Source organism: Scyliorhinus canicula, chromosome 16 (assembly GCF_902713615.1).
Source record: "Scyliorhinus canicula chromosome 16, sScyCan1.1, whole genome shotgun sequence".
Lineage (NCBI taxonomy): Eukaryota > Metazoa > Chordata > Chondrichthyes > Carcharhiniformes > Scyliorhinidae > Scyliorhinus > Scyliorhinus canicula.
The window spans coordinates 32446991-32474184 of NC_052161.1; the positions used below are offsets into that span (position 1 = coordinate 32446991).

Here is a 27194-nt window from a genome sequence, read left to right on the forward strand (position 1 = left end):
ATTTCAAGTTTCATCTGAAACACTGATCCTCTGACACACAGTACTCTATCTGTACTGTACAGAATCATCGGACCGGATTTTGAACTCCTCGACAGTGCAGAATTTGAACTCTGAAATCTGACAGAAGCAACAGAACTCTCACTGAGCCATGACTAATATTAGTATAAACCTAAGTCCTCCTGGCCTCTTGCCTTGTAGTTATGCAAAAAACCCACTTTAGAATTATCTTTTCTCATTCTTTGAACTATCATACAACTTCAGAGGCTTTTTTTTTAGAAAAGCCCTAATCTTGCAGACTTTGATCACAGCTTAACTCCCAGCCATTAAGGATCAGCCTTATGACTCTTCTCTGCACTGCCTTTAGCACTTGCATCTCTCCTTTATTTCAAGCCAATTAAAGATGTATTCTGAGGATAACCGGATCCAAGTTTTTCCAATTTGTATTTCACTGGTTTGGTTAATTAATTCAGTGTTTCATTGCACTTTTGATTTGTGCTCACATTTGTTAGGCATCGCCTGTTGATACTTTAGAAAAATGCTTCCAGCATTGAGTGTTTCTTCTTGTCCATTTGAAAAGAGGCAATCTTTTTAACCTGTCTGGAAGTTATTATGGTTCATGGTAGGACAGTAGAAACTTCAGTCTGAAACTAAATTATTCATTGTAAAATAAGCGTTTAAGTCCTTATTTTGAAGGGAACTGTTCACTGGAATTGGCACACAATCAGAAACACAAGGACAATTTATTTGTTCATTTTTGCTTTGAGTCTTATTTTAATCGTACATCATGGGGCGAATTCTCCACTGGTGGGATTCTCCATTCTGCTGGCAGCGCACTCCCGCCCGTGGGTTTCCTAGCGGCGTGGGGTAGCCACAATGGGAAATCCCATTGCCAGTGGCAAGAACAGAGAATCCCACTGCCGGCGACAGCATGACCCGTGGAACACGTGGCTGGGGAGCTGGAGAATTCATCCCGTGTGTTTGAGACCATTTGGGGAGAAATATTTATGCAGTAAGTTTTTGTCCGGGCATTCCATTCCAATGATGATAGGAGGAAGCTAATGCCCACAGGTGAGATGAAGCTACACATGTAACTCCCTGATAAATCTTATGTAATCAAACGAATGGGGAGAGGAGGGAGCAGGAGATGATGATTATTCACATATTTGACTATTAAATTGGACTTTAAAAAAATTGTCTTTGGTGACCTCTAATATTATCAATTGGAGACCCTCCACATAATGCCACGTGAATGTACAAAGCTGTAAATTTAAGGTTTTTGTGGAAGTACACAGTTCATGTAGCAATCAGGGAAAGAATAACAAAGAACAAAGAAAATTACAGCACAGGAACAGGCACTTCGGCCCTCCCAGCCTGCGCCGATCCAGATCCTTTATCTAAACCTGTCGCCAATTTTCCAAGGATCTACTTCCCTCTGTTCCCCGCCCGTTCATGTATCTGTCTAGGTGCATCTTAAGTGATGCTATCGTGCCTGCCTCTACCACCTCCACTGGCAAAGCGTTCCAGGCACCCACCACCCTCTGCATAAAAAAACTTTCCATGCACATCTCCCTTAAACTTTCCCCCTCTCACCTTGAAATCGTGACCCCTTGTAATTGACACCCCCACTCTTGGAAAAAGCTTGTTGTTATCCACCCTATCCATACCTCTCATAATTCTGTAGACCTCAATCAGGTCCCCCCCTCAACCTCCATCTATCCAACGAAAACAATCCTAATCTACTCAACCTTTCTTCATAGCTAACACCCTCCATACCAGGCACCATCCTGGTGAATCTCCTCTTAAAGCATCCACATACTTCTGGTAATGTGGCGACCAGAACTGCACGCAGTATTCCAAATGTGGCTAACCAACTGTAACATGACGTGCCGACTCTTGTACTCAATACCCCGTCCGATGAAGGCAAGCATGCTGTATGCCTTCTTGACCACTCTTATCAACCTGCGTTGCCACCTTCAGGGTACAATGGACCTGAACTCCCAGATCTCTCTGTACATCAACTTTCCCCAGGACTCTTCCATTGACCGTATAGTCTGCTCTTGAATTAGATCTTCCAAAATGCATCACCTCGCATTTGCCTGGATTGAACTCCATCTGCCATTTGTCTGCCCAACTCTCCAATCTATCTATATTTTGCTGTATTCTCTGGCAGTCCTCCTCGCTATCTGCAATTCCACCAATCTTAGTATCATCTGCAAACTTGCTAAGCAGACCACCTTTACCTTCATCCAGATCATTTATGTATATCACAAACAACAGTGGTCCGAGCACGGATCCCTGTGGAACACCACTAGTCACCTTTCTCCATTTTGGGACACTCCCTTCCACCACTACTCTCTGTCTCCTGTTGCCCAGCCAGTTCTTTATCCATCTAGTTAGTACACCTTGAACCCCATACGACTTCACTTTTTCCATCAACCTGCCATGGGAAACTTTATCAAACACCTTACTGAAGTCCATGTATATGACACCTACAGCTCTTCCCTCATCAATTAACTTTGTCACTTCCTCAAAGAATTCTATTAGGTTTGTAAGACATGACCTTCCCTGCACAAAACTATGCTGCCTATCACTGATAAGTCTATTTTCTTCCAAATGTGAATAGATCCTATCCCTCCGTATCTTCTCCAACAGTTTGCCTACCACTGATGTCAAGCTCAGAGGTCTATAATTCCCTGGATTATCCCTGCTACCCTTCTTAAACAAAGGGACAATATTAGCAATTCTCCGGTCCTCCGGGACCTCACCTGTGCACCAGGATGCTGCAAAGATATCTGTTAAGGCCCCAGCTATTTTGTCCCTCGCTTCCCTCAGTAACCTGGGATAGATCCTATCCGGACCTGGGGACTTGTCCACCTTTTAGAATACCCAAAACTTCCCCCTCACTTATGCCGACTTTACCTAGAGTATTTAAACATCCATCCCTAGCCTCAACATCTGTCATGTCCCTCTCCTTGGTGAATACCGATGCAAAGTACTCATTAAGAATCTTACCCATTTCCTCTGAATCCATGCATAAATTCCCTCTTTTGTCTTTGAGTGGGCCAATCCTTTCTCTAGTTACCCTCTTTTTCCTTATATACGAATAAAAGGCTTTGGGATTTTCCTTAACCCTCTTAGCCAAAGATATTTCATGACCCCTTTTAGCCCTCTTGCGTGTTTGAGATTTGTCCTACTTTCCCTATATTCCTCCAAAGCTTCATCAGTTTTAAGCCGCCTAGATCTTATGTATGCTTCCTTTTTCATCTTGGCTAGTCTCACAATTCCACCCGTCATCCATGGTTCCCTAATCTTGCCATTTCTATCCCTCATTTTCACAGGGACATGTCTGTCCTGCACTCTAATCAACCTTTCCTTAAAAGACTCCCACATTTCTTAAACAGCTGCTCCCAATCCACATTCCCGAGCTCCTGACGAATTTTGTTATATTTGGCCTTTCCCCAATTTAGCACTCTTCCTTTTAAAAAAAAAAAAAAATGTTTTTTGGAATTTTTTACAGAAAATATAACAACAAACAATGAAAAGCAACAATAAAACACCATAATAACTGTAACACCCCCAAGACCGTATCAAAGCATGTATCACACCGCCCCCCCCCCCCCCCCCCCCCCCCAAAGCACCCCCCCAAACCCAGTAAACAACAAGAGAACTTAAAAATAAATAAGCACACATAGTCAACGTCCCGTCCCGTCTCCCCCCCCCTCCCCCCGGGTTGCTGCTGCTGACGACCCAGTACCCTATCGTTGAGCCAGAAAGTCGAGGAAAGGTTGCCACTGCCTAAAGAACCCTTGTACCGATCCTCTCAGGGCGAATTTGACCTTCTCTAGCTTAAAACCCGCCATGTCATTGATCCAGGTCTCCACGCTTGGGGGCCTCGCATCCTTCCACTGTAGCAAGATCCTCCGCCGGGCTACTAGGGACGCAAAGGCCAGCACACCGGCCTCTTTCGCCTCCTGCACTCCCGGCTCCACCCCAACCCCAAAAATCGCAAGTCCCCAGCCTGGCTTGACCCTGGATCCTACCAACCTCGACACCGTCCTCGCCACCCCCTTCCAGAACTCCTCCAGTGCCGGGCATGCCCAGAACATATGGGCATGGTTCGCTGGACTCCCCGAACACCTGACACACCTGTCTTCGGCCCCAAAGAACTTACTCATCCTAGACCCGGACATGTGGGCCCGGTGCAGCACCTTGAATTGGATGAGGCTAAGCCGCGCACATGAGGAGGAAGAGTTAACCCTCTCCAGGGCATCAGTCCATGTCCCATCTTCGATCTGTTCCCCCAGTTCCCCCTCCTACTTAGCTTTCAGCTCCTCTACTGACGCCTCCTCCGCCTCCTGCATTATCTTTTAGATATCAGATATCTTCCCCTCCCCGACCCAGACCCCCGAAAGCACCCTGTCACTCACCCCACTCGCGGGAAGCGAAGGGAATCCCTCCACCTGCCGCCTAGCAAACGCCTTTACCTGCAGATAACTGAACATGTTCCCTGGGGGGAGCCCAAATTTCTCCTCCAACTCCCCCAGGCTCGCAAACCTCCCATCAATGAACCGGTCCCACAGCTGTCTGATTCCCGCTCTGTGCCAACCCTGGAACCCCCCATCAATGTTCCCCGGGACGAACCGATGGTTCCCCCTTAAAGGAGCCTCCATCGAGCCCCCCACGCCCCCCCCCCCTCCCCCCCCCCCCCATGTCGCCTCCACTGCCCCCAAATCTTGAGGGTAGCCGCCACCACCGGTATATCTCGTAGAAGGGAGCAGCCATGGCGCCGTTACCAGGGCCCCCAGGCTTGTATCTCCACAGGACGCACTCTCCATCCATTTCCATGCTGCCCCCTCCCCCTCCACCACCCACTTGCGCACCATCGACACATTGGCCGCCCAATAATACCCCGAGAGATTGGGTAACGCCAGCCCCCCACCATCTCTACCCCGCTCCAAGAAGACCCTCTTCACCCTCGGGGTCCCATGCGCCCAAACAAAGCTCATGATGCTGCTAGTCACCCTCCTAAAAAGGCCCTAGGGATAAAGATGGGCAAACACTGAAAGAGGAACAAGAACCTCGGAAGAACCGTCATTTTGACAGACTGCACTCTACCCGCCAGCGATAGCGGCACCATGTCCCACCTTTTGAATTCCTCCTCCATCTGCTCCACAAGCCTGGTAAAATTAAGCTTATGGAGAGTCCCCCAACTCCTGGCCACCTGCACCCCCAGGTATCTGCCCTCTTAAATGGGAGCCTCTCAATTCCCTCCTGATCACCTGGGTGTACTACAAATACCTCACTCTTACCTAGATTTAACTTACAGCCCGAGAAGCTCCCAAACTCAGCCAACAGCTCCATCACCTCCGGCATTCCCCCCTCTGGGTGCGCCACATACAACAGCAGGTCGTCTGCATACAGCGATACCCTATGTTCTTCCCCACCCCGCACCAGGCCCCTCCACCTCCCCGACTCCCTCAGCGCCAAAGCCAGAGGTTCTATCGCCAGTGCAAAAAGCAAGGGGGACAGGGGGCACCCCTACCTGGTCCCACGGTAGAGCCTGAAGTACTCTGATCTCCTACCATTGGTAACTACACTCGCCATCGGGGCCTCATAGAGCAACCTCATCCAGTTGATGAACCCCTCCCCGAATCCGAACCGCTCCAGCACCTCCCACAGGTACCCCCACTGAACTCTATCAAACACCTTCTCTGCATCCAGCGCCACCACTATCTCCGCCTCCCCCTCCACCGCCGGCATCATACTAACATTTAACAATCTCCGCACATTCGTGTTGAGCTGCCGTCCCTTGACAAATCCTGTCTGATCCTCGTGTATCACCCCTGGCACACAGTCCTCTATCCTGGTGGCCAGGATCTTCGTCAGCAACTTAGCGTCAACATTGAGGAGCGAGATTGGCCTGTATGATCCACACTGCAAGGGGTCCTTATCCTGCTTCAGGATCAGAGAGATCAGCGCCCGTGACATCGTCGGGGGCAAAGCCCCCCCCCCCCCCCTCCCACGCCTCATTGAAGGCTCACACCAACAGGGGGTCCACCAGATCCGCATACTTTTTATTAAATTCCACCGGGAACCCATCCGGCCCCGGCGCCTGACCTCACTGCATTTGACCAATCCCCCTGACTAGCTCCTCCAACTCTATCGGCGCCCCCAGCCCCTCCACCAGCTCCTCTTGCACCTTTGGGAAACGTAGCTTATTCATGAAGCTCTCCATTCCCCCCCCCCTCTCCCCCCCCCCCCCCCCCCCCCCCCCCCCCCAATCGGTGGCTCCGACCGGTACAGTTCCTCGTAAAAGTCCCTAAAGACCCCGTTCACCTCTGCCCCCTTCTGCACCACATTCCCACCCTTATCCGTCACTCCACCAATTTCCCTAGCCGCATCTGGCCTACGGAGCTGATGCGCCAACATCCTGCTCGCCTTCTCCCCATACTCGTATACCGCGCCTTGCGCCTTCCTCCACTGTGCCTCCGCCTTTCTGGTGGTCAACAAGTCGAGCTTGGCCTGCAAACTACGCCGTTCCCCCAGCAATCCCTCTTCCGATGCCTCCGCATACCTCCTATCCACATCCAGGAGCTCCCCCACCAGTCTCTCCCTCTCCCTCCTTTCCCTGTGGGCCTGGATGGAAATCAACTCCCCCCGGATCACTGCTTTCAGAGCCTCCGAGACCATCCCCACCCGGACCTCCCCTGTGTCGTTGGTCTCAAGATACCCCTCGATACTTCCCCGGACCCTCCTACACACCTCATCAGCCAGCATCCCCATATCCAGGCGCCACAGCGGGCGCTGGCCCCGCGCCTCCCCCATCTCCAGATCGACCCAGTGCGGAGCATGGTCTGAAATTGCTATGGCCGAATACTCGGCATCCTGCACCTTCGGGATCAATCCCCTGCTCAGGACGGAAAAATCTATTCGGGAGTAAACCCTATGGACATGGGAGAAAAAGGAATACTCCCTTGGCCTCCCAAACCTCCAGGGACCCACCCCTCCCATCTGGTCCATAAACCCGCTCAGCACCGTGGCCGCCGCCGGTCTCCTTCCCGTCCTTGAACTGGACCACTGGACCGGTCCAGTGTGGGATCTAGCACTGTGTTAAAGTCTCCCCCCATGATCAGGCCCCCTGCCTCCAGGTCCGGAATGCGGCCCAACATGCGCCTCATAAAGCCAGCATCATCCCAATTCGGGGCATATACATTAACCAGCACCACCTTCTCTCCCTGCAGCCTACCCTTCACCATAATATATCTGCCCTCCTTGTCCGACACCACCTCGGACGCCTCAAACGCCACCCTCTTCCCCACCAGAATCGCCACCCCCCGGTTCTTCGCATCTAATCCTGAGTGGAAAACCTGCCCCACCCACCCCTTCCTCAGACGAACCTGGTCCGTCACCTTCAAGTGGGTCTCCTGGAGCATAGCCACGTCCGCCTTCAGCCCCTTCAGATGAGAAAATACCCTAGTTCTCTTAACCGGCCCATTCAGCCCCCTCATGTTCCAGGTGATCAGTCGAATCAGAGGGCACCCCGCCCCCCTCCCCCGCCGACTAGCCATAGCTCATCGATTTCTCGCCCCAGGCCAGCACACCCCGCCCGACCCGTTCCCCATGACGATAACGCCTCTCCTCTACCCCCCCGGCCCACACCAGCTCCTTCCTGGCCATTCCAGCAGCAACCCGGTATCTCATCCCCCCCACCCCCCCCACCCCCTCCAGGCTAGGACCCCTCCTAGCCGCGACGCACCCTCCATGGTACTTCCGTGAGTCAGCTGACTTCTGCTGACCCCGGCAACTCCCGCCAAAACCCGGCCCCTCCCGACATGGGGTCATCCCCCTCCTGCCACACCTCCTTGGCACCGCTTCAGCGCGGGGGAAAAACCAGTAGAGGCCACGCCCCCACCGCCAGCTCCACCCCCCCCTTCCCCGCAGCGCGGGAAACCAGAGGAAAGCCCGCGCTTTCACACTGCCCCACCCCACCCTTCTGACACAGCTGCCCCAAATTCCAGCTCCACCCCAGCCCCGTACAGAAGAGAAAATAAAAAAAAAACCCACAAACCCCCAACATTCCCCACATAACCCAAAACCATACCCAACAGACCCACCCGGAAACAGAGCAAAAAACCAGCATAAAAAACACATGTCAAAGTTGCAAAAACAGCAACGACCATAGTGCACCGGACCCCGCAGCCCCCAGACCCTAGTTCGAGTCCAGCTTCTCCATCTGTACAAAGGCCCACGCCTCCTCCGGGGACTCGAAGTAGTGGTGCCGGTCCTTATATGTCACCCACAGACGCGCATGCTGTAGCATTCCAAATTTGACCTGCTTGGCATGCAGCACCGCCTTCGTCCGGTTAAACCCGGCCCTGCCGCTTAGCCACCTCCGCACTCCAGTCCTGGTAGATTTGCACTACCGAATTCTCCCACTTGCTGCTCCTCTCTTTCTTGGCCCAGCGCAGCACACACTCCCGGTCGCTGAATCGATGGAACCGCACCAGCACCGCCCGCGGGGGTTCATTTGTCTTGGGCCTCCTAGCCAGCACTCTGTGGGCTCCCTCAAGCTCCAGGGGTAAATGGAAGGACCCCGCCCCCATCAACTAGTTCAGCATCGTGGCCACATAGGACGGAATACCCGGCCCCTCCGCCAGGCCCAAGATCCTCAAATTCTTTCGCCTCGTGCGAACGTCCAGCTCCTCCAAGCGGTCTTGCCACTTTTCGTGAAGTGCCTCGTGCAACTCCACTTTCCCCACGAGGACCACAGCCTCCTCCTCCCGCTCAGCGGCCTGCTGCTGCAACTCCCGAATGGCCACCCCCTGGGCCGTCTGGGTCTCAAGCAGCTTGTTGGTAGTCGCATTCAGGGAGTCCAGCAACTCAGCCTTCAGCTCCGCAAAACAGCGCAGAAGAGCAGCTTGCTGCTCCTGGGCCCACTTCCACCAGTCCTCGGGTGCTCCTCCGGCCGCCATTTTGTCCTCCTTCCCCCGCTTTTCCTGGGGAGCTGCTGCAGCCTTTTCCTTTGCCCCACTCCAGGTAAGCACCATAAATTTCGGGGAATGTTCCTCCAAGTACCTTCCCCCACCGGGAATCGTCGAAACAGCGCTGTTTGGGGCCCTAAAATAAGCCCGAAAGTCCTTTTAATAGCGGGAGCTGCCGAACGTGCGGCTTAGCTCCGCATCGCTGCAACCGGAAGTCTTTAGCACTCTTCCTTTAGGACCATTCTCGTCTTTGTCCATGAGTATTCTAAAACTTACGGAATTGTGATCGCTATTCCCAAAGTAATCACCGACTGAAACTTCAACCACCTGGCCGGGATCATTTCCCAATACCAGGTCCAGTATGGCCCCTTCCCGAGTTGGATTATTTGCATACTGCTCTTAAAAAAAACTCTCCTGGATGCTCCTTACAAATTCTGCTCCATCTATGCCTCCAACACTACATGAGTCCCATTCAATGGGATTGTCCCCCCCGGCCACATTAGTTTAAAACCTCCCCAACAGTGTTAGCAAAAGCACCCCCTAGGACATTGGTTCCAGTCCTGCCCAGGTGTAGACCATCCGATTTGTAATGGTCCCACCGCCCCCAGAACCGGTTCCAATGTCCCAACAATCTGAATGACTCCCTCCTGCATCATCTCTCAAGCCACGTATTCATTCCGACTATTCTTGAATTTCTACTCTGACTGCCTCGTGGCACTGGTAGCAATCCTGAGATGACTACCTTTGAGGTCCTACTGCAGTAGGGTCCTACTCCCTAAATTCTGATTGTAGGACCTCATCCTGTTTTTTTACCTATATCGTTAGTGCCTATATGGACCACGACAACTGGCTGTTCACCCTCCCCTTTCAGTATGTCCACCCCAACAGTATCCAAAACAGGTATACCTGTTTTGGAGGGAGATGACCACAGGGGGCACCTGCACTGCCTTCCTGCTCTTTCTCTGCTTTTTGGTCACCCATTCCCTGTCTCCCTCACCAATCCTAATCTGCGGTGTGACCAACTCACTGAACGTGCTATCCGCGACCTCCTCAGCATCGCGGATACTCCAAAGTGAGTCCATCCGCAGCTCCTGAGCCGTCATGCGGTCTAACAGGAGCTGCAGCTGGACACACTTCTCGCACATGAAGGAGTCAGGGGCATCGGCCACGTCCCTGAACTCCCACATTGAGAACGAGGAGTATAACACTGGTCTGGGATCTTCTGCCATTTTTTCACTTTACCTTAACTCAGTACAAATGTAATATCAAATAATGAACAAGTGAAAGGACTAAAGATTTTACTTACCAATCCTATAACCGCACAAATTTTGACTTGCTTATTTTCGCAAATATCCCAGATTTGTGTGTGTAGTATGTATGGGAAACTTGGAGGTGATAGTACACTGAAAACAAAGATAACAGTTCTGGTAGCCGTCCAGACAAACTAAGAAAAAGCTTAGGAGTGGTAGAGGGGTGTGATTTACCATGAGATATATTTTGTGGATTTTTGCACTATATAATTGTTGTGGTTCAGTGCCCAAGACCACTTCAGAAACAGCTTTTGGTTGCCCAAGAATCCAGGGTTCACACAAACTTATTTTGCCTTCTTTGTTTATCATGTCCTTGACTTCACTTGAAAATGGCTTAGGCTAAACTGGCAAATATAGGCAGCAATAAAAACACAATCTCCTGGAGTAAGTAGAACAGTTTATGGAGGCACGGTAGCATGGTGGTTAGCATAAATGCTTCACAGCTCCAGGGCCCCAGATTCGATTCCCGGCTGGGTCGCTGTCTGTGTGGAGTCTGCACATCCTCCCGTGTGTGCGTGGGTTTCCTCCCACAGTCCAAAGATGTGCGGGTTAGGTGGATTGGCCATGCTAAATTGCCCGTAGTGTCCTAAAAAGTAAGGTTAGGGGGGGGGGGGGGGGGGTTGTTGGGTTACGGGTATAGGGTGGATACGTGGGTTTGAGTAGGGTGATCATTGCTCGGCACAACATCGAGGGCCGAAGGGCCTGTTCTGTGCTGTACTGTTCTATGTTCTATGTTCTAGTATATCTTGGTCACTGTTGTTCTAAATCATAATGTACATTCATCTTGCAGTTCCCCACCTCCCCGGTTCCTGGAAGCTTTCTGGTCTGGCCTGATTTTGAAGGTTTCATGTGGCTTCTTGTTCTGCCATGCTACGATTATAGGACGGGATTTTCCGCCCAAACCGCCGCATGTATCACGGAGGCTGCCTGTCATTGTCCGGCGGCGGAGTATTCTGACCCCATTGTTGTCAATGGGGTTTACAGTTGAATGCACCCCTCACCTCCAGGAAACCCACAGCAGGAGTTTGCTGTCAGCGGTACGAGAAGATCCTGCCAGCGTAAACGACCAGAAAGTTCCGGTCATACTTTCCAAAAAGTGTCTCGGACTAGATGAATATCGCTTTCAAGAGAGCTGCCAATAAAACATATTCAAATATTATGACCATTGTGGAGGCTTTTCAAAGAGTTTGAATTCTGAGTGATAGACTGAAAGTGGGCGGCACATTAGCACAGTGGTTAGCACTCTTTTTGCACAGCGCCGAGGTCCCAGGTTCGATTCCTGGCTTGGGTCACTGTCTGTCCGGAATCTGCATGTTCTCCCCATGTCAGCGTGGGTTTCCTCCGGGTGCCTCGGTTTCCTCCCACAAGTCCCAAAAGACATGCTGTTAGGCAATTTGGGCATTCTGAATTCTTCCTCAGTGAACCAGAATAGGTGCCGGAGTATGGCGACTAGGCTTTTCATAGTAACTCATTGCACTATTAATGTAAGCCTACTTGTGACAATAAGATTATTATAAATTATAGGAATCACTTGGTAGGATTTCAAATTTCAAGACTTTCACTTTCACTGGAGCAAACTAATATGTTTGTTTTTGAGTTCAGTGGCAAACCTCTATTTTGTTTGATAGCCAAAATAAAACGAATTCCAGAACTATTATATTAAAATAAATTAGGGCATGTTGCATCCCTAATCAGATCCAAATTCTCTTCCCCCCCCCCCCAACCCCACACACACACAACCCTTTCAGTCGTATGCTTTGTTTCAGAATATTAACAGTAACAACTTGTGGAGTTCAATCAGCTTATATACATTTCCCTTTAGAAATTGGGATCTTATTTTTCAAATGATTCAAGAGTTGATTTGCCAAGCATTCATTCAATTTTTTTAAATAATTCTACTCCATTTTTCTTTATTTTTTTCCCCCTGAGCTATTAATTTGTTTTTATTCATTTACGGGATATTGGCGTCGCTGGTTAGGCCAGCATTTATTGCCCATCCCTAGTTGCCCTTCAGAAGGTGGTGGTGAGTTGCCTTCTTGAACCACTGCAATCCTTGAGATGTAGATACACCCACTATGCTGTTAGGGAGGGAATTCTGCCCCAGCGACAGTGAAGGAGCGGTGATATATTTCCAAGTCAAGATGGTGAGTGACTTGGCGGGGAAACCTCCAGGTGGTGGTGTTCCCAGGTATCTGCTGCCCTTGTTCTTCTAGATGTTAGTGGTCATGAGTTTGGAAGGTGCTATCTAAAGAACCTCGGTGAGTTACTGCAGTGCACCTTGTAGATGGTAATTATGGCTGCCACTGTTTGTTAGTGGAGGGTTTGAATGTTTGTGGAAGGCAATCAAGCGGGCTGCTTTGTCATGGATGGTGTCAAGCTTTTTTGAGTGTTATTTGCACTCCTGACTTGTGCCTTGTAGATGGTCAGCAGGGTTCGTGGGTCAGGAGGTGAGTTACCCTCCCTAGGATTCCTAGTCTTTGACCTGCCCTGGTAACCACAGTATTAATGTGGCTGTCCAGTTTTGTTTCTAATCAATGGGAACCTCCAGGATGTTGATTCATTATGGAGCAACTTGACCACGATTTTAATGATGAGGATGTGATGTAAGGATGTTATTGCAGCATGTTTGCAGGAAAAAAAATGTACTTAATAAAATTAAACATCAAATTCTTCTAGCTCTGGAAATTATAATGAATATTGAAACTCCTAAGAGTTATAAATATAGCTGTAAGCTACCAGTAAATCAAATATGTAATTAGCAAAATTACAATGGTGAAACGTTACAGGATTGTGTTACAGTCTTGTGGAAACTCATAGCGGTTTGTACAGTAGGAAACTCTGCAGTCGACTTTCTCTGAAGTAGCATTTGCCCATTGGAAATTGTTGTTAATCTTCACCATAAAATAGAAAAACATGAAGTTTGATCAATATTTCAGAATTTTGGAACTTGTAGCTACTGACTGGAACAAAGGAAGAGCTTTTTTTATCCATCACTTCTTTCAAGCAGCTGGAACTTTGAACAAAGATGGTGTTTTTCCCCCTGAAACAGAACCAAAATCACTAGGAAGATTGGAGAAATTGTGTACTGCAATTAACTCCCAGTTTAAAATCTGCAAAAAGATGAAACTCACTGAGAAATTAATTACAAATATTGGCAATTGCATTTATTTTTGAAAAGTAACAATTTAAAAAACATTTGGGATGAGATTTATACCCAAGGTAATAGATAGATAGAGATAGATAGAGAAATACAGCACAGAACAGGCCCTTCGGCCCACGATGTTGCGCCGAACTTTTGTCCTAGGTTAATCATAGAATTTTGGACAATTTTTCATGGCCAATCCACCCAACCTGCACATCTTTGGACTGTGGGAGGAAACCGGAGTACCCGGAGGAAACCCACGCAGTCACGGGGAGGATGTGCAGACTCCACACAGACAGTGACCCAAGTCGAAATCGAACTTGGGACCCTGGAGCTGTGAAGCAATTGTGCTATCCGCAATGCTACCGTGCTGCCCTTAAGAAGTTAACCTACACTCCATTATTCTACCCTAATCCAAGTACCTATCCAATAGCTGCTTGAAGGTCCCTAACTTTTCCGACTCAACTACTCCCACAGGCAGTGCATTCCATGCCCCCACTACTCTCTGGGTAAAGAACCTACCTCTGACATCCCCTCTATATCTTCCACCATTTATCTTAAATTTATGTCCCCTTGTAATGGTGTGTTCCACCCGGGGAAAAAGTCTCTGACTGTCTACTCTGTCTATTCCCCTGATCATCTTATAAACCTCTATCAAGTCGCCCCTCATCCTTCTCCGTTCTAATGAGAAAAGGCCTAGCACCCTCAACCTTTCCTCGTATGACCTACTCTCCATTCCAGGCAACATCCTGGTAAATCTCCTTTGCACCTTTTTTCAAAGCTTCCACATCCTTCCTAAAATGAGGTGACCAGAACTGCACACAGTACTCCAAATGTGGCCTGACCAAGGTTTTGTACAGCTGCATCATCACCTCACGGCTCTTAAATTCAATCCCTCTGCTAATGAACGCTAGCACACCATAGGCCTTCTTCACAGCTCTATCCACTTGAGTGGCAACTTTCAAAGAACTATGAACATAGACCCCAAGATCTCTCTGCTCCTCCACATTGCCAAGAACCCTACCATTAACCCTGTATTCCGCATTCAGATTTGTCCTTCCAAAATGGACAACCTCACACTTGTCAGGGTTAAACTCCATCTGCCACTTCTCAGCCCAGCTCTGCATTCTATCTACGTCTCTTTGAAGCCGACAACAGCCCTCCTCACTATCCACAACTCCACCAATCTTCGTATCATCTGCAAATTTACTGACCCACCCTTCAATTCCCTCATCCAAGTCGTTAATGAAAATCACAAACAGCAGAGGACCCCGAACTGATCCCTGCGGTACGCCACTGATAACTGGGCTCCAGGCTGAATATTTGCCATCCACCACCACTCTCTGTCTTCTATCGGTTAGCCAGTTTGTTATCCAACTGGCCAAATTTCCCACTATCCCATGCCTCCTTACTTTCTGCATAAGCCTACCATGGGGAACCTTATCAAATGCCTTACTAAAATCCATGTACACTACATCCACTGCTTTACCTTCATCCACATGTTTGGTCACCTCCTCAAAGAATTCAATAAGACTTGTAAGGCAAGACCTACCCCTCACAAATCCGTGCTGACTATCCCTAATCAAGCAATACCTTTCCAGATGCTCAGAAATCCTATCCCTCAGTACCCTTTCCATTACTTTGCCTACCACCGAAGTAAGACTAACTGGCCTGTAATTCCCAGGGTTATCCCTATTCCCTTTTTTGAATAGGGGCACGACATTCGCCACTCTCCAATCCTCTGGTACCAACCCTGTTGACAGCGAGGACGAAAAGATCATTGCCAACGGCTCTGCAATTTCATTTCTTGCTTCCCATAGAATCCTTGGATATATCCCGTCAGGCCCGGGGGACTTGTCTATCCTCCAGTTTTTCAAAACACGCAACACATCTTCCTTCCTGACAGGTATCTCCTCAAGCTTATCAGTCTGCTTCACGCTGTCCTCTCCAACAATATGGCCCCTCTCGTTTGTAAATACTGAAGAAAGATACTTGTTCAAGACCTCTCCTATCTCTTCAGACTCAATACACAATCTCCCGCTACTGTCCTTAATCGGACCTACCCTCGCTCTAGTCATTCTCATATTTCTCACATATGTGTAAAAGGCCTTGGGGTTTTCCTTGATCCTACCCGCCAAAGATTTTTCATGCCCTCGCTTAGCTCTCCTAATCCCTTTCTTCAGTTCCCTCCTGGCTATCTTGTATCCCTCCAGCGCCCTGTCTGAACCTTGTTTCTTCAGCCTTACATAAGTCTCCTTCTTCCTCTTAACAAGACATTCAACCTCTCTTGTCAACCATGGTTCCCTCACTCGACCATCTCTTCCCTGCCTGACAGGGACATACATATCAAAGACACGCAGTACCTGTTCCTTGAACAAGTTCCACATTTCACTTGTGTCCTTCCCTGACAGCCTATGTTCCCAACTTCTGCACTTCAATTCTTGTCTGACAGCATTGTATTTACCCTCCCCTCGATTATAAACCTTGCCCTGTTGCTCGCACCTATCCCTCTCCATTACTAAAGTGAAAGTCACAGAATTGTGGTCACTACCTCCAAAATGCTCCCCCACTAACAAATCTATCACCTGCCCTGGTTCATTACCAAGTACTAAATCCAATATGGCCTCCCCTCTCAGGGCAGGCCCAAGGTACCGGCAACTTGGGCAGTCGCCCGGGGCGCCATGTGCTAGGGGGCGCCAGAGACTCGGGTCCCGCGCATGCGCAGTTGGGCCGGTGCCAACCAGCGCATGCGCGGTGGCCGCCCTCCCCCAGGGGCCCCCCCCCCCCCCCCCCCCCTCCGCTCGCGCCCCACCCCGCCTCGGGCTCGGCCCCCCCCCCCCTGCCTCGGGCCCGCCCACCCCGCCTCTCGGCCCCACCCGACCCCCCGCCCTACCCCCCGGCCCTGGCCCCCCCCCCGAAGGGCGCCGAAGTTCAGCTTGCCCGGGGCGCCAGCAACCCTAGGGCTGGCGCTGTCCCCTCTGGTCGGACAATCTACACACTGTGTTAGAAAAGCTTCCTGGACGCACTGCACAAACACTACCCCATCCAAACTACTACCCTGTGACTTCTGCACCTTTCCAAAATCTGTTTCCCAATCTGTTCCTCCACATCTCTGCTGCTATTGTGGTAATGCTGGTAATGTGGAATCTTGTGTGCATTCTGGTGTGGATTTGAACTCCGCTTGAATAGAATATCTGATATGAGTAAACTAATTTGTGAATTATCAGTGTTTAGTAAATGATTTGTAATTTGCTAAATTAAGTTTTGGAACTATTATTCTGATTGTAAAAGGGTTTCAGATTTTCCACGTAATCTTATTTTTGGCCAAGTTATTGCTAACCTGGTCCCATGTCACCATTGGTGGTGATGCTCTGCAACTGATGGCTGTAATGTGCAAGAGCAGACCTTGGTAAATCGTGAAAATGTTTATTTTGCCTCACAACTGTACTGATGATTGAAGCTCAAGCATGTTGTCCAAAGATGTGCAGGTTAGGTGGATTGGCCATGATAAATTGCCCTTGGTGTCCAAAATTGCCCTTAGTGTTGGGTGGGGTGACTGGGTTATGGGGATAGGGTGGAGGTGTTAACCTTGGGTAGGGTGCTCTTTCCAGGAGCCGGTGCAGACTCGATGGGCCGAATGGCCTCCTTCTGCACTGTAATTTCTATGATCTATGATGTTTGGAGGATCACGAAAACAAGCATGTACTGCGCTGCTCAGAGATGCAATATGTTAGTGTAGCAGTATGATCTGTACATGAGATTTATATCTATACCCTTCATTAAGTGAATGTGCAAATGGTGAGGAATTAGGTGGAGGAGGATGAAACTTATTGGGATGTAGCAAAACTAATTAGAGGACAGAATGTTGACTAGCAAATGGGATTGATCATGAGTAGGGGAGGGGATTTGATTAGCTGTCACGAGATTTATGGCTGTATTGAACAGTGATGATTCAGAGATATAACAGAAACCCTATAAATTGTGAAAGTGTCATGTTTTGCCTGCAGTTATATTAGACAATTCAATCTGTAAAAACGACTAACTGCTGGTTGGGAATCGTCAGTTGTTAAAAGGGTCAGAATTTTTTACCTTCTCTTATTGGGATTGTTGAAATAAACTGCTTTCCAATGTGGTTGCTAAGTGCCATACAATGAACTCTAGGATTAACTAAATTTCCCAGTAATTAAGTAAAGGTTTAGAATCTTTGTTCTTTGCATCAAGAAATCCCCCAACATCAAACTGGATGGCAAGTTGACACTCAAAAACTATTTTACAGCGTTGTCTAGTAATTTAATAGGAAAAGCATTACTTGCTCTTGCATAATTGCCAGGACAGCGACAGTCTCTCGTCAGTCCGACATTCTCCTAGTCAATCATTGCCAACCACTCAATTTACAGAGTTGTCAGAAAAGTTACAGTTTATGATGTCAAGTGACTTGATTTCAATATTTTGTAGGGTTATATGTGGGGAAAAATGCAGCAAGGTCAAATCTTGTCAGAGAATCGCTGAACATTTCTAATGACGGTTTGTGACTACATATGTATTGCTTGTGTTTACATGGTACTTTATAGGGAAAGTCTTAGACTCCATAATTCCGTATGAATCATTCTAGTTGTATTTTTAAGGTTAACACTGGTGTCAGAAAACAACAGTTGTAAGCGGTGGATTTCATATGTATTGTGATTTTATTTTTACTGAGGATGATAAAATTAAGTGTACATATTTTAATGGCAGGTGGTGCACTATGGTTCCTTTATAGTTATAAACAATACAAAGAGAAGCCTGACAGAAACACAAATTTAACATAAATCCTCAGATGGTAATCAGGAATGGGAATTCTGGTTGAAGCTTTGGTTTATTTCCCCCTCACTACCTGTTTCCAGGAAGTATGAGGCCAAATTTGCTTGCCATATCCTCGTTGAAATCAGTTAGTTCAGCAAAGACCAGAGATTCAAGCATGCATGGGTTATACTTGCATTTTATTCCTCAACATCTTAATGTTGCATTCTCAGTCATTGAGCTTTCTGCACCATTCAGTGCTCAAGTTTAGAGGTAAAGGCATGGATCAGAGTTCCAGCAATGAGTGAAGTGAGGCAGGAGCCGAGTCGCATAATGTTATTAAGGTGTTAGTGATGGTGCAGATATGTGGTTGTAAACTTATCTTGGGAGTCCAAGAGCACACCAAGGTTCTGATTAGTCAGATTCAGCGTTGAATGGCTGCCAAGCAAAGCAATGGATTCAGAAGCTAGGGCATGAAGCTTGTACGTAGTAGTAATATGATATCCAGTGAGATCATCTAAAATGTTCTGTTCAGAATTTACCCAGATTTCTTAATTATGTAATGGGGGTATTTTCAGTGATTGGTCAGAGAGTAATATCAATCTCTGAATTATGCCTAACCTGGTCACATGTCTATCGAAAGCACTTTCTTGAGCAACATTTTTTGAGCATATGCTTGAAGATCGGTTGATAGTCGTAACAGACAATCTCCTGTACATAGCAAAAAACTGTTCTTTTTTAAAAAAGAAATGCGTTTGGTCAGTGGCTTATGTGTTTTATTAATGGTTCTAAAATCATGATTCTGACTTGTCTTAACAGTCATTAATGCAGGAATGAGGAAGTACTTTCTGCAAGCCAATGACCAGCAGGACTTGGTTGAGTGGGTGAATATACTGAACAAAGCGACCAAGATCACAGTAAGTAAACCTCGTTCAGGTGTCACTATAGTGCAGCCAATAAGTGAGGAACAAATATAAACTGGTGTTGACATATTCTATTTTAGCTTCAGTTCCTTTCTTTCATTGGTACATTAGAATTTAAAGTAATTTCCAATCACGTGTTCAGAATATGTTTTATAAAAATGTATTTTTTATTTTCCTTGCTATCATTTGCAATTGTTTTTTTTCAGTAACAGCAATATAATTACTGCATAGATAATTTGGCATGATGTGACAGCACGGTGGCATGCAATTTAAGCACTAACAAGATGATTCATTTGTTTAAACATGTTCTTTGCAGCTTCAGCAATATTCACGTGAAGTTAAGGTAATATATAGTTTAAAAAGACAAATTTGCGATAGAAGGAAAGTAATTACTTTTGGTTGTGTGAAGCATAAATACAATTGTTGACTGGCATGCAATGTACTATTTTGGATATACTTTCAAACCACTTTTGAAGATGGTTTCGCCACTGTGATCTGTAAATTTAGGTCATTGGAAGCCTGAAGAATTCCAGCATTTGTTATGTGCCTGCCAAAATCTAGGAATGGAAATCTTCTCACTGAGTTCTATTCTGAGGTTAGGGCACATTGTTCAGACTAGTAGCAAAAATCTTACTTTGTGTCTGACGATGTCAACTTGATACATGCACGGGATGATTAAATGAGAAAATGCTTCTTATCTCAATAATCAAACTAAAAAAATCACAAAACTCTATGAAAATAATTGTATTTTGATGAATTTGTTTTTTAAGTGTTGAGTAAAATGGAAGTCTTGATCAAGGCATTTAAAAATCAAGTGATATCTAGGAAAAGTAATTTTAGTTCAAAAGAAATCCAGCTGTACCTGGGGGGCGGGGAGAACTATCAGCTGAAATTTGTAGCTTTTTAAAATGAAAACGATGCTAATTTTATTCCTGAGCTGAAAAACCATCAGTCAGGTCTTGTCCCCAGCTAGATCATTCAGTTGATGTGAATTATGTTGCTTCTTAGAAGTGTAAATTGTACAAATTTCAAGTTTTTGCAAGCAAACCTGAATAGTCAAATGCCACAAAGCTTTTGGCTTTCCAGTTCAATTCGGTGTTTATCGTTTGGAGATATCTATCTTTGGAATTTCACATGGGTTGGGCAAGTTAGAACATTATTGTTTCACTGCTTGGTTGAATCATGCCAAGTGTGTTGGGGGGGGGGGGGGGGGGGGGGGGAGAGGAGAGTGACACGTCTCATATTTCAGCATCCTACTGCACAGTTCATGCATTGGCTGATATCTTATGTCGCATTGAATATTTGCTGTCAATTAACTAGTGGCTTTAGATTTTGAGTTTTGCTTTGTTTCGTGATTTTAAAAAAAATAATCTCTCAATTCAAGTTAAACTAATTTAAATGGATTCAGTGATTATAACTTAAAAACTTTGTAGGGACCGAGAAAAATTACCCTGGTCAGTTTTAGAAGGCTTGACAATTTGTTTATTCTCGGGATTGTATTTTAGAGGTGGCAACCGTTGCATTAAAATGTATTCATTTTCTGCATTTTTTTCTCTGAACTTTTGAATGACAGAAGAGCTCGGTTGCTAAATGTATGGCAATTTTGCCAATGTTACATTCGTTAATGTTTGAAATAGCGGCTGAGTTAGAAATCCAAAATAACTCACCATAAAAGTGATTTGAATTTTTGTCAAGTGTGGGGGGAAAAATAGAGGCTTCCTGTCTCGGCAAAAAAAAAGAAACATCCCACACAATTTAATTTCAGAATTAGTTGAATATAATACATTCTCTTATGATATCCTTGAAGTTGTTGACTTACATTGTCTCATTCCCCATTTGCCCCAAATTAGGAACAGATCTCTTATATACATCATAGCCATGATGTGGAGATGCCGGCATTGGACTGGGGTGAGCACAGTAGGAAGTCTTACAACACCAGGTTAAAGTCCAACAGGTTTGTTTCAAACACGAGCTTTCGGAGCGCAGCTCCTTCCTCAGCTGCGCTCCGAAAGCTCGTGTTTGAAACAAACCTGTTGGACTTTAACCTGGTGTTGTAAGACTTCTTACTGTACATCATAGCTATCAGCTTCCCAGCATTCGTCACCTGAATGACATGCTGAGAAGGGTTTCCAAGAACTTTAGCTAATGATCTTGATTTTGCTTTTGAGATGAAATGCTGAAAAATTCAACTCTTAGAGGGGAGAGTTGACTTTCTATTTTACTAGTTTCAACTGTGAATATTATTGCTGTAGATTCCCAAGTTATGTAGATTTATGATTTCTAAAATGTTTGCTTTATGAACATATGCAATGCTTCTAAAACCTCTGACCCAATCTCTCCTATTCAAAACCGTTGGGAATTCACCAGGCTGGCACAGTGAACAGTTCACAAATGAATTTGTGTAGGTAGGCATCGTTAAAATACAGAGCATCATATTTTTTGGATTGCAGAAAATCGCAGTGCCACTCTGAACAAGTAATACACTTTTGACATTGAAGGCTTCTGTTATATTGTTTCTTGTGCAATAGTTGTAGAATCTGGTGGGAATGCTCGAGTTTCTCTTAAAATGAAAAATACACAGCACTTAAATTAGTAACTTGCTTCCTGAATTATACTACCACTTTTTTTGCATTGAAATTCATCCAAAACGTGGGACAAATGGGAGACAAATGCTGAAAACCTAATAACTAAAACCAAAAAGACTGGAGCATGTAGAGCAATAGAAGTCAGCCACTTGTTATAGGGTTAAGACTTTTTATCAGGACTGGAAAATATTATTGATGAACGGCGTTTCAAAAAGAACAGATTGGAGTGGGAGGCAGGGAGGAAAACGGTAGATAAAGCACACTGGTTGGGGGGAATAGAATTACCTGCACAGTATTAAGTCAGTCTTCCATTCTCTGCTTACCCAAAGCTCTACTACCCTATTTCATCAAATGCCAGTTTCTGCTCACATTCTACCCTGAAATTGCCGGTGCACAATCGACTCCTGATTCCTCATTTGCTCAATGTAGGCAGCAGATCTCTTTCAGACGTTATAACTAGTAATGTCCTTGCTTTGCTTAACTAGGAAGAGAAGCAGTAAACATTGAAATAATGCAACTTTGAAATTACTGTTCCCTTACATGTTATAATTTTCATTCACATATTTAATTCATTTCATGGGTTCACCCCACAATATCCCCAAACTATGTTTTGTTGACTGTAGCCTTTCATGCAGACCTCCTCTCATCCCACCATTGGCAAATGGTGATAATCCAGACAACCTGTGTTCAGATAACACTATGACACTTTGGGAAATTAAATTCATTTTTTAAAAAAGCTTCAAAAATCTGTAAAAATGACAATGAATTAGTTAGTGTTGTTAAAAACCCAATTGGTTCACTAATATCCTTCAGCAATGTAATTCTGAAGCTTCTTGTTTCTCATTTGTGACCCCAGACCAATAGTAATGTGGTTGATTCTTAACTATATTCTGAAGTGGCCTAGAATCAAGTTTTTATTTGAGCTTTTGGTTTATGTTTCTGCTGTGAAAGGAATTTTGCTTTTATGAGGTACAAGCATGGTGCAGAGCACTCATGTTGACCCTTATTACTTTGGGATTGATAATTGAATATTGCAAATTGATTTTTTATAAATATGATCTAATTAATAAATTCAGTGTTGAAAAACATTTTGAAATATGTTTATGTGCTATTTACCTCTGTTAACAAATTATATATTACCTGCACAACATTCAGTAACCAGTAAGAGATCACATAATTATCTGGATTAATTCTTGTGAAAAGGTTTCATTTTGAAGAAAAAAAAGGTTAATGCAACAGGCCTTGAATAATCTCGCTGTTAATTTCTTCAGTTCTGCATTAAAAAAAAAATTGTGAAAAATTATGTTTTTTTTTAAAATGTGACTCATGCAATATACATCTTACTAGTTGTATTGCTATCATAGTTATTTCTTTTAAAACAGGTACCGAAACCATCAGATGTTCAACTGAATTCAGATAACCAAAATTGTCTTATGGAGGGGCAATGTGCAAGGAAGCCAGGGCCATACAAGACGGAAATTATTGGTGGTGTTCCAATTATTACACAGACTAATCAGGTGAAAAACAAAATGATATTTGAAAATATCTGGCAAATAGTAATGGTAATGAAGCAAAATATATTCATGCAATATACCTGTCAATCTTGCAGCTGACTAAAAGTTCAGACTTCATTAATTAAAGGTATGGAAACCAATATATGTTAGAATTAAAAAACAATTTCAATATACTTTCGACTACAATAATGGATGCTGAATCCTTGGCTTTAAATGGAATTAATTTCAGCTGTTTTAATTCCGTTCTGGTGTCTAGGTCACATCACAAAACAAATCTGTTATAACTTCAATTAAGATGACCAGTACTCCCAACAGGTTAATGAGATGGTGATGTGGGAAATGCAAATGTAAAATTTATTATACTGGGGATGAGGGTGATCATCTAACTGCAGTTGAGGGCCAGTACAGCATGAGCCTTGTCCTGCATCGGCTCGGTATTTTTTGTTTTCAACCGCTCCACTCTGCCCGTCACTGTCCTCTTTGAACCGATGATACCATATCCAACAGGCTCTTCATGTTGAAGTATTCATAAGTAATTAATTATCACACTTCAACCTCCAGGCATCTGCGAATACATTTGACAGTGGGGTTTCACTTTCTGCAATCTATTCCCAAAACTTGGGCATTGAAGCAAATGTCAGTGCTCCTGCAAGCAACTGCTAATTTATCTGGGATTGCACCTGGGGCCCCTGTGGATTGTTTAACTCGCAGCAACTATCACTTCTGAAGTCTAGGATGAAAAAATTGAATTCTGTTACCTAGATTTAGCAGTCAGCGGCAAAGCAATGCTGTTTGCTGCTAACCTCAAAGAAGGTTACTGCATCTTTGGTGGGCAACCTCTGTGGCATGGATTTTCCCGACTAAAACTTAACCTATTCTTAAAGAACTGGACAGCATGGATGTTGGGAGAATGTTTCCCTGACTGGTGAGTCTAGAATCAAGTCGCAATTTTAGAATAAGGAGTCAGCCACTTAGGACAAAGATGATAAACTTTTCACTGAATGTGATGTGGATGCTTAGCCATCCGAGTATATTTAAGAGAGTGATTGAGACATTTTTAGCTACTGAGAGATTGTGTGGGAAGATGGCATTCAGGTGGAAGATCAGCCTGATCTTATTGAATGCTACAGCAGTTTCAAAGGGCTGAATGGCCTTGCTCTTACCCCTATTCTCTGGTTAGAACATTTATTTCTGTCACATCAGCAAAAGAGCCATAATATCTCCATGTGCTATTTACGTGTAATGACCCCTCTTGAAACTTAATCATGAGACAGCTTACAGATGTTCTAAAACTCTTCTTTAACTCAAGTGATGCTAGTAAGATGACATTCATGCCCAGTCTCAATTGTGTTGAGCATTGCAGCCCTAGTGGTGATCTGTTTTCAAACACAAGCAAGTAAAAACTGATTTGGAACCATTTTAAAAGACACTTGAGAAATAATGGGTGCAATTTTTCAGTACAAATATCAACTCCCCATTATGTATATGAGGGGAGGGTGGTGGATGTTGTTTACATGGACGTCAGTAAAGCCTTTGATAAGGTGCCTCATGGCAGACTGGTACAAAAGGTGAAATCACATGGGCTCAGAGGTGAGGTGACAAGGAATATAGAGTTGGCTCGGTCACAGAAGGCAGAGGGTAGCAGTAGAAGGGTGTTTTTCTGAATGGAAGGTTGTGACTAGCGATGTTCCACAGTAAATGGCAAAACTCTTGGGAATATAGAAAGTCAGATCTTGTGTACAGGTCCTCAGATCTTTGAAAGTGGCAACGCATTGGACGAGGTAGTCAAGAAAGCAGACTGAATGCTTGCCTTCATTGGACGAGGCTTCGAATATAAAAACTGGCAAGTCATGCTATAGTTGTAAAGAACCTTGGTAAGGCATCACTTGGAATATTGCGCACAATTCTGGGTGCCACACTATCAGAAGGATATGGAGGCTTTGGAGAGGGTGCAGAGGAGGTTTATCAGGATGTTGCCTGGTCTGGAGGGTGTTAGCTGTGTGAAGAGGTTGAATAGACTCAGACTATTTTCATTAGAACGACGGAGGTTGAGGGATGACCTGATAAGATGTCTACAAGATTATAAGAGGCATGGATAGGGTGGATGGGCCGGCACTCATTCTCAGGGTGGAGGGATCAGTCACTAGGGGGCATAGGCTTAAGATCCATGGGGCAATGTTTTGAGGAGATGTGTGAGGCAGGTTATTTTTTACACAAAATGGGTGGTGAGTGGCTGGAACGCACTGCCAGGGGAGGTTATGAAAGCAGATACATTAATGGCTTTCAAAAGGCATCTCAACAAATACATAGATAGAATGGGTATCGAGGGATACGGCACCAGGAAGTGCTGAGGGTTTTGGCCAAGGGTGGTATCATGATCTGTACAGGCTTGGAGGGCCAAATGGCCTGTTTCTGTGCTGTATTGTTCTTTGTTCTTTTCTTTGTTCTTTGAAATTGCACAGCAACTACCAACAACTGCAAATTTATAGTCAAATATGGAAGTTGTTCTCCCACATGGTTCTACCAAAAGCTTCCCAAAAACTGAGTCATCTGTCTCCCCATTCAAGTAGTATGCCACCTCAATGATGAGAACTCAAGTTGCCAGAAAAAGTTGAGTTTACTCATTCCATTGTGAATATCTTTTTAATGATGTGGTAAATCTTAATTCCTATCAAACAACCTAATTTTGAAATTATTTTTTGAGATTTAAGTAACATAAAAAAAGTGCTTTCTTCTTTTCTTTCCTGTTAACCTAATCTTTTTTCCCCCTATTTCACTTCCTCTAATGAATTTGGCGTTGAATTAAATGTTCCAACATTTCCTGATTCAAATTCTGCACTGCTCATTGATCATTCTTCAGTTTGATTGGTTAAGGAGATATACAGATTTTTCCTTGTTCGTGGAGTTCCCAGAAGGGTGCTGTACATTTTGGATTGTTGGTATGACTACCAAAAATTCCATAGAAAGCCAGGCAGGTACAATTCAAATGATTGACTCGTACTGTTTGTTAGCTATTGACTGCAAAATCTAGCCAGTTTTAAAAGTGAAAACAAAGAACTTTGTGGCCTATCGTGTAATTGCTATTTTTTTTTACACAATTAAAAACTGGGTTAATATCCCTCGCCTTCACACACTTTTATTTTTTAAATTTAGTTTATTTTTCCTTGGATGGTTTGGAGGGGGACGGAGAAGCATGAATGCAGGATGGATTTTTGTTTGTGAATTGGTTGGTTAAGATTTTCACTCTTTCTGCTTTTCAGCATGTTCACTACCTGCCTAGTCTGATATTTGCAAATTCAGTTTCTAACCCTTCCCCCAGGCAACTGAAAATGTCTCCTGCAGCTAAATGCTGTGGTAGTGTTAGGACCATTTGAGCATGATGCTGCTGCCTCGTGTGATTTCTGAATTAATCTTAATATATTTGCAAACTGAAGGATCTGTATTTTAGTTATAGAATTTAAGTAACTATTTGGTACTTTGCATATTATGGATTTAAATGACCTATACCTATCTGAGTTTGACTTGTGTGTTATTTTTGACTTACTGTAGGTGTTAAAATGGGAATTACTTTTGAGGGTGGATCTGTTTTTGCACTTGGGTTATGCTTACTGCATCATTCAAAAGTTTTCAGAAGTGGTCTTGCCTCAAACCTTTCCATATTTGTAAACATATGGAAGTAATTCCTATTACCACAGTTATAATCATAGTGCAGAAGGAGACTATTCGGACCATTGAGTCTATACCGACTCTCCGAAAGAGCACTCGACCCAGATCCACTCCCCTGTCCACCCTGCTTTATCCCCATAGCCTAACCTGCACATCCCTGGACATTAAGCGGAAATCTGGCATGGCCAATCCACCTAACCTTTACATCTTTGGACTGTGGGAGGAAAAGGAGCACCCAGAGGAAACCCATACAGACACAGGGAGAACTCGCAAACTCCATGCAGACAGTCACCC

General features: G+C 45.3%; 1 protein-coding gene across 11 annotated transcripts in view; it reads left to right on the forward strand.

Annotated features, from left to right (window-relative positions):
• plekha1b (pleckstrin homology domain containing, family A (phosphoinositide binding specific) member 1b) overlaps positions 1 to 27194 on the forward strand; it is a 110769-nt gene that overhangs the window by 39776 nt on the left and 43799 nt on the right. For 6 of the 11 annotated variants that reach the window (XM_038821398.1, XM_038821400.1, XM_038821396.1 and 3 more), the window contains exons 5-7: positions 19032 to 19129; positions 19452 to 19478; positions 23103 to 23237. In XM_038821398.1, coding sequence (XP_038677326.1) covers positions 19032 to 19129; positions 19452 to 19478; positions 23103 to 23237 — 260 coding nt within the window. The remainder of the gene's footprint in view (positions 1 to 19031; positions 19130 to 19451; positions 19479 to 23102; positions 23238 to 27194) is intronic. The other 5 variants (XM_038821399.1, XM_038821401.1, XM_038821397.1 and 2 more) reach the window with 1 other exon arrangement.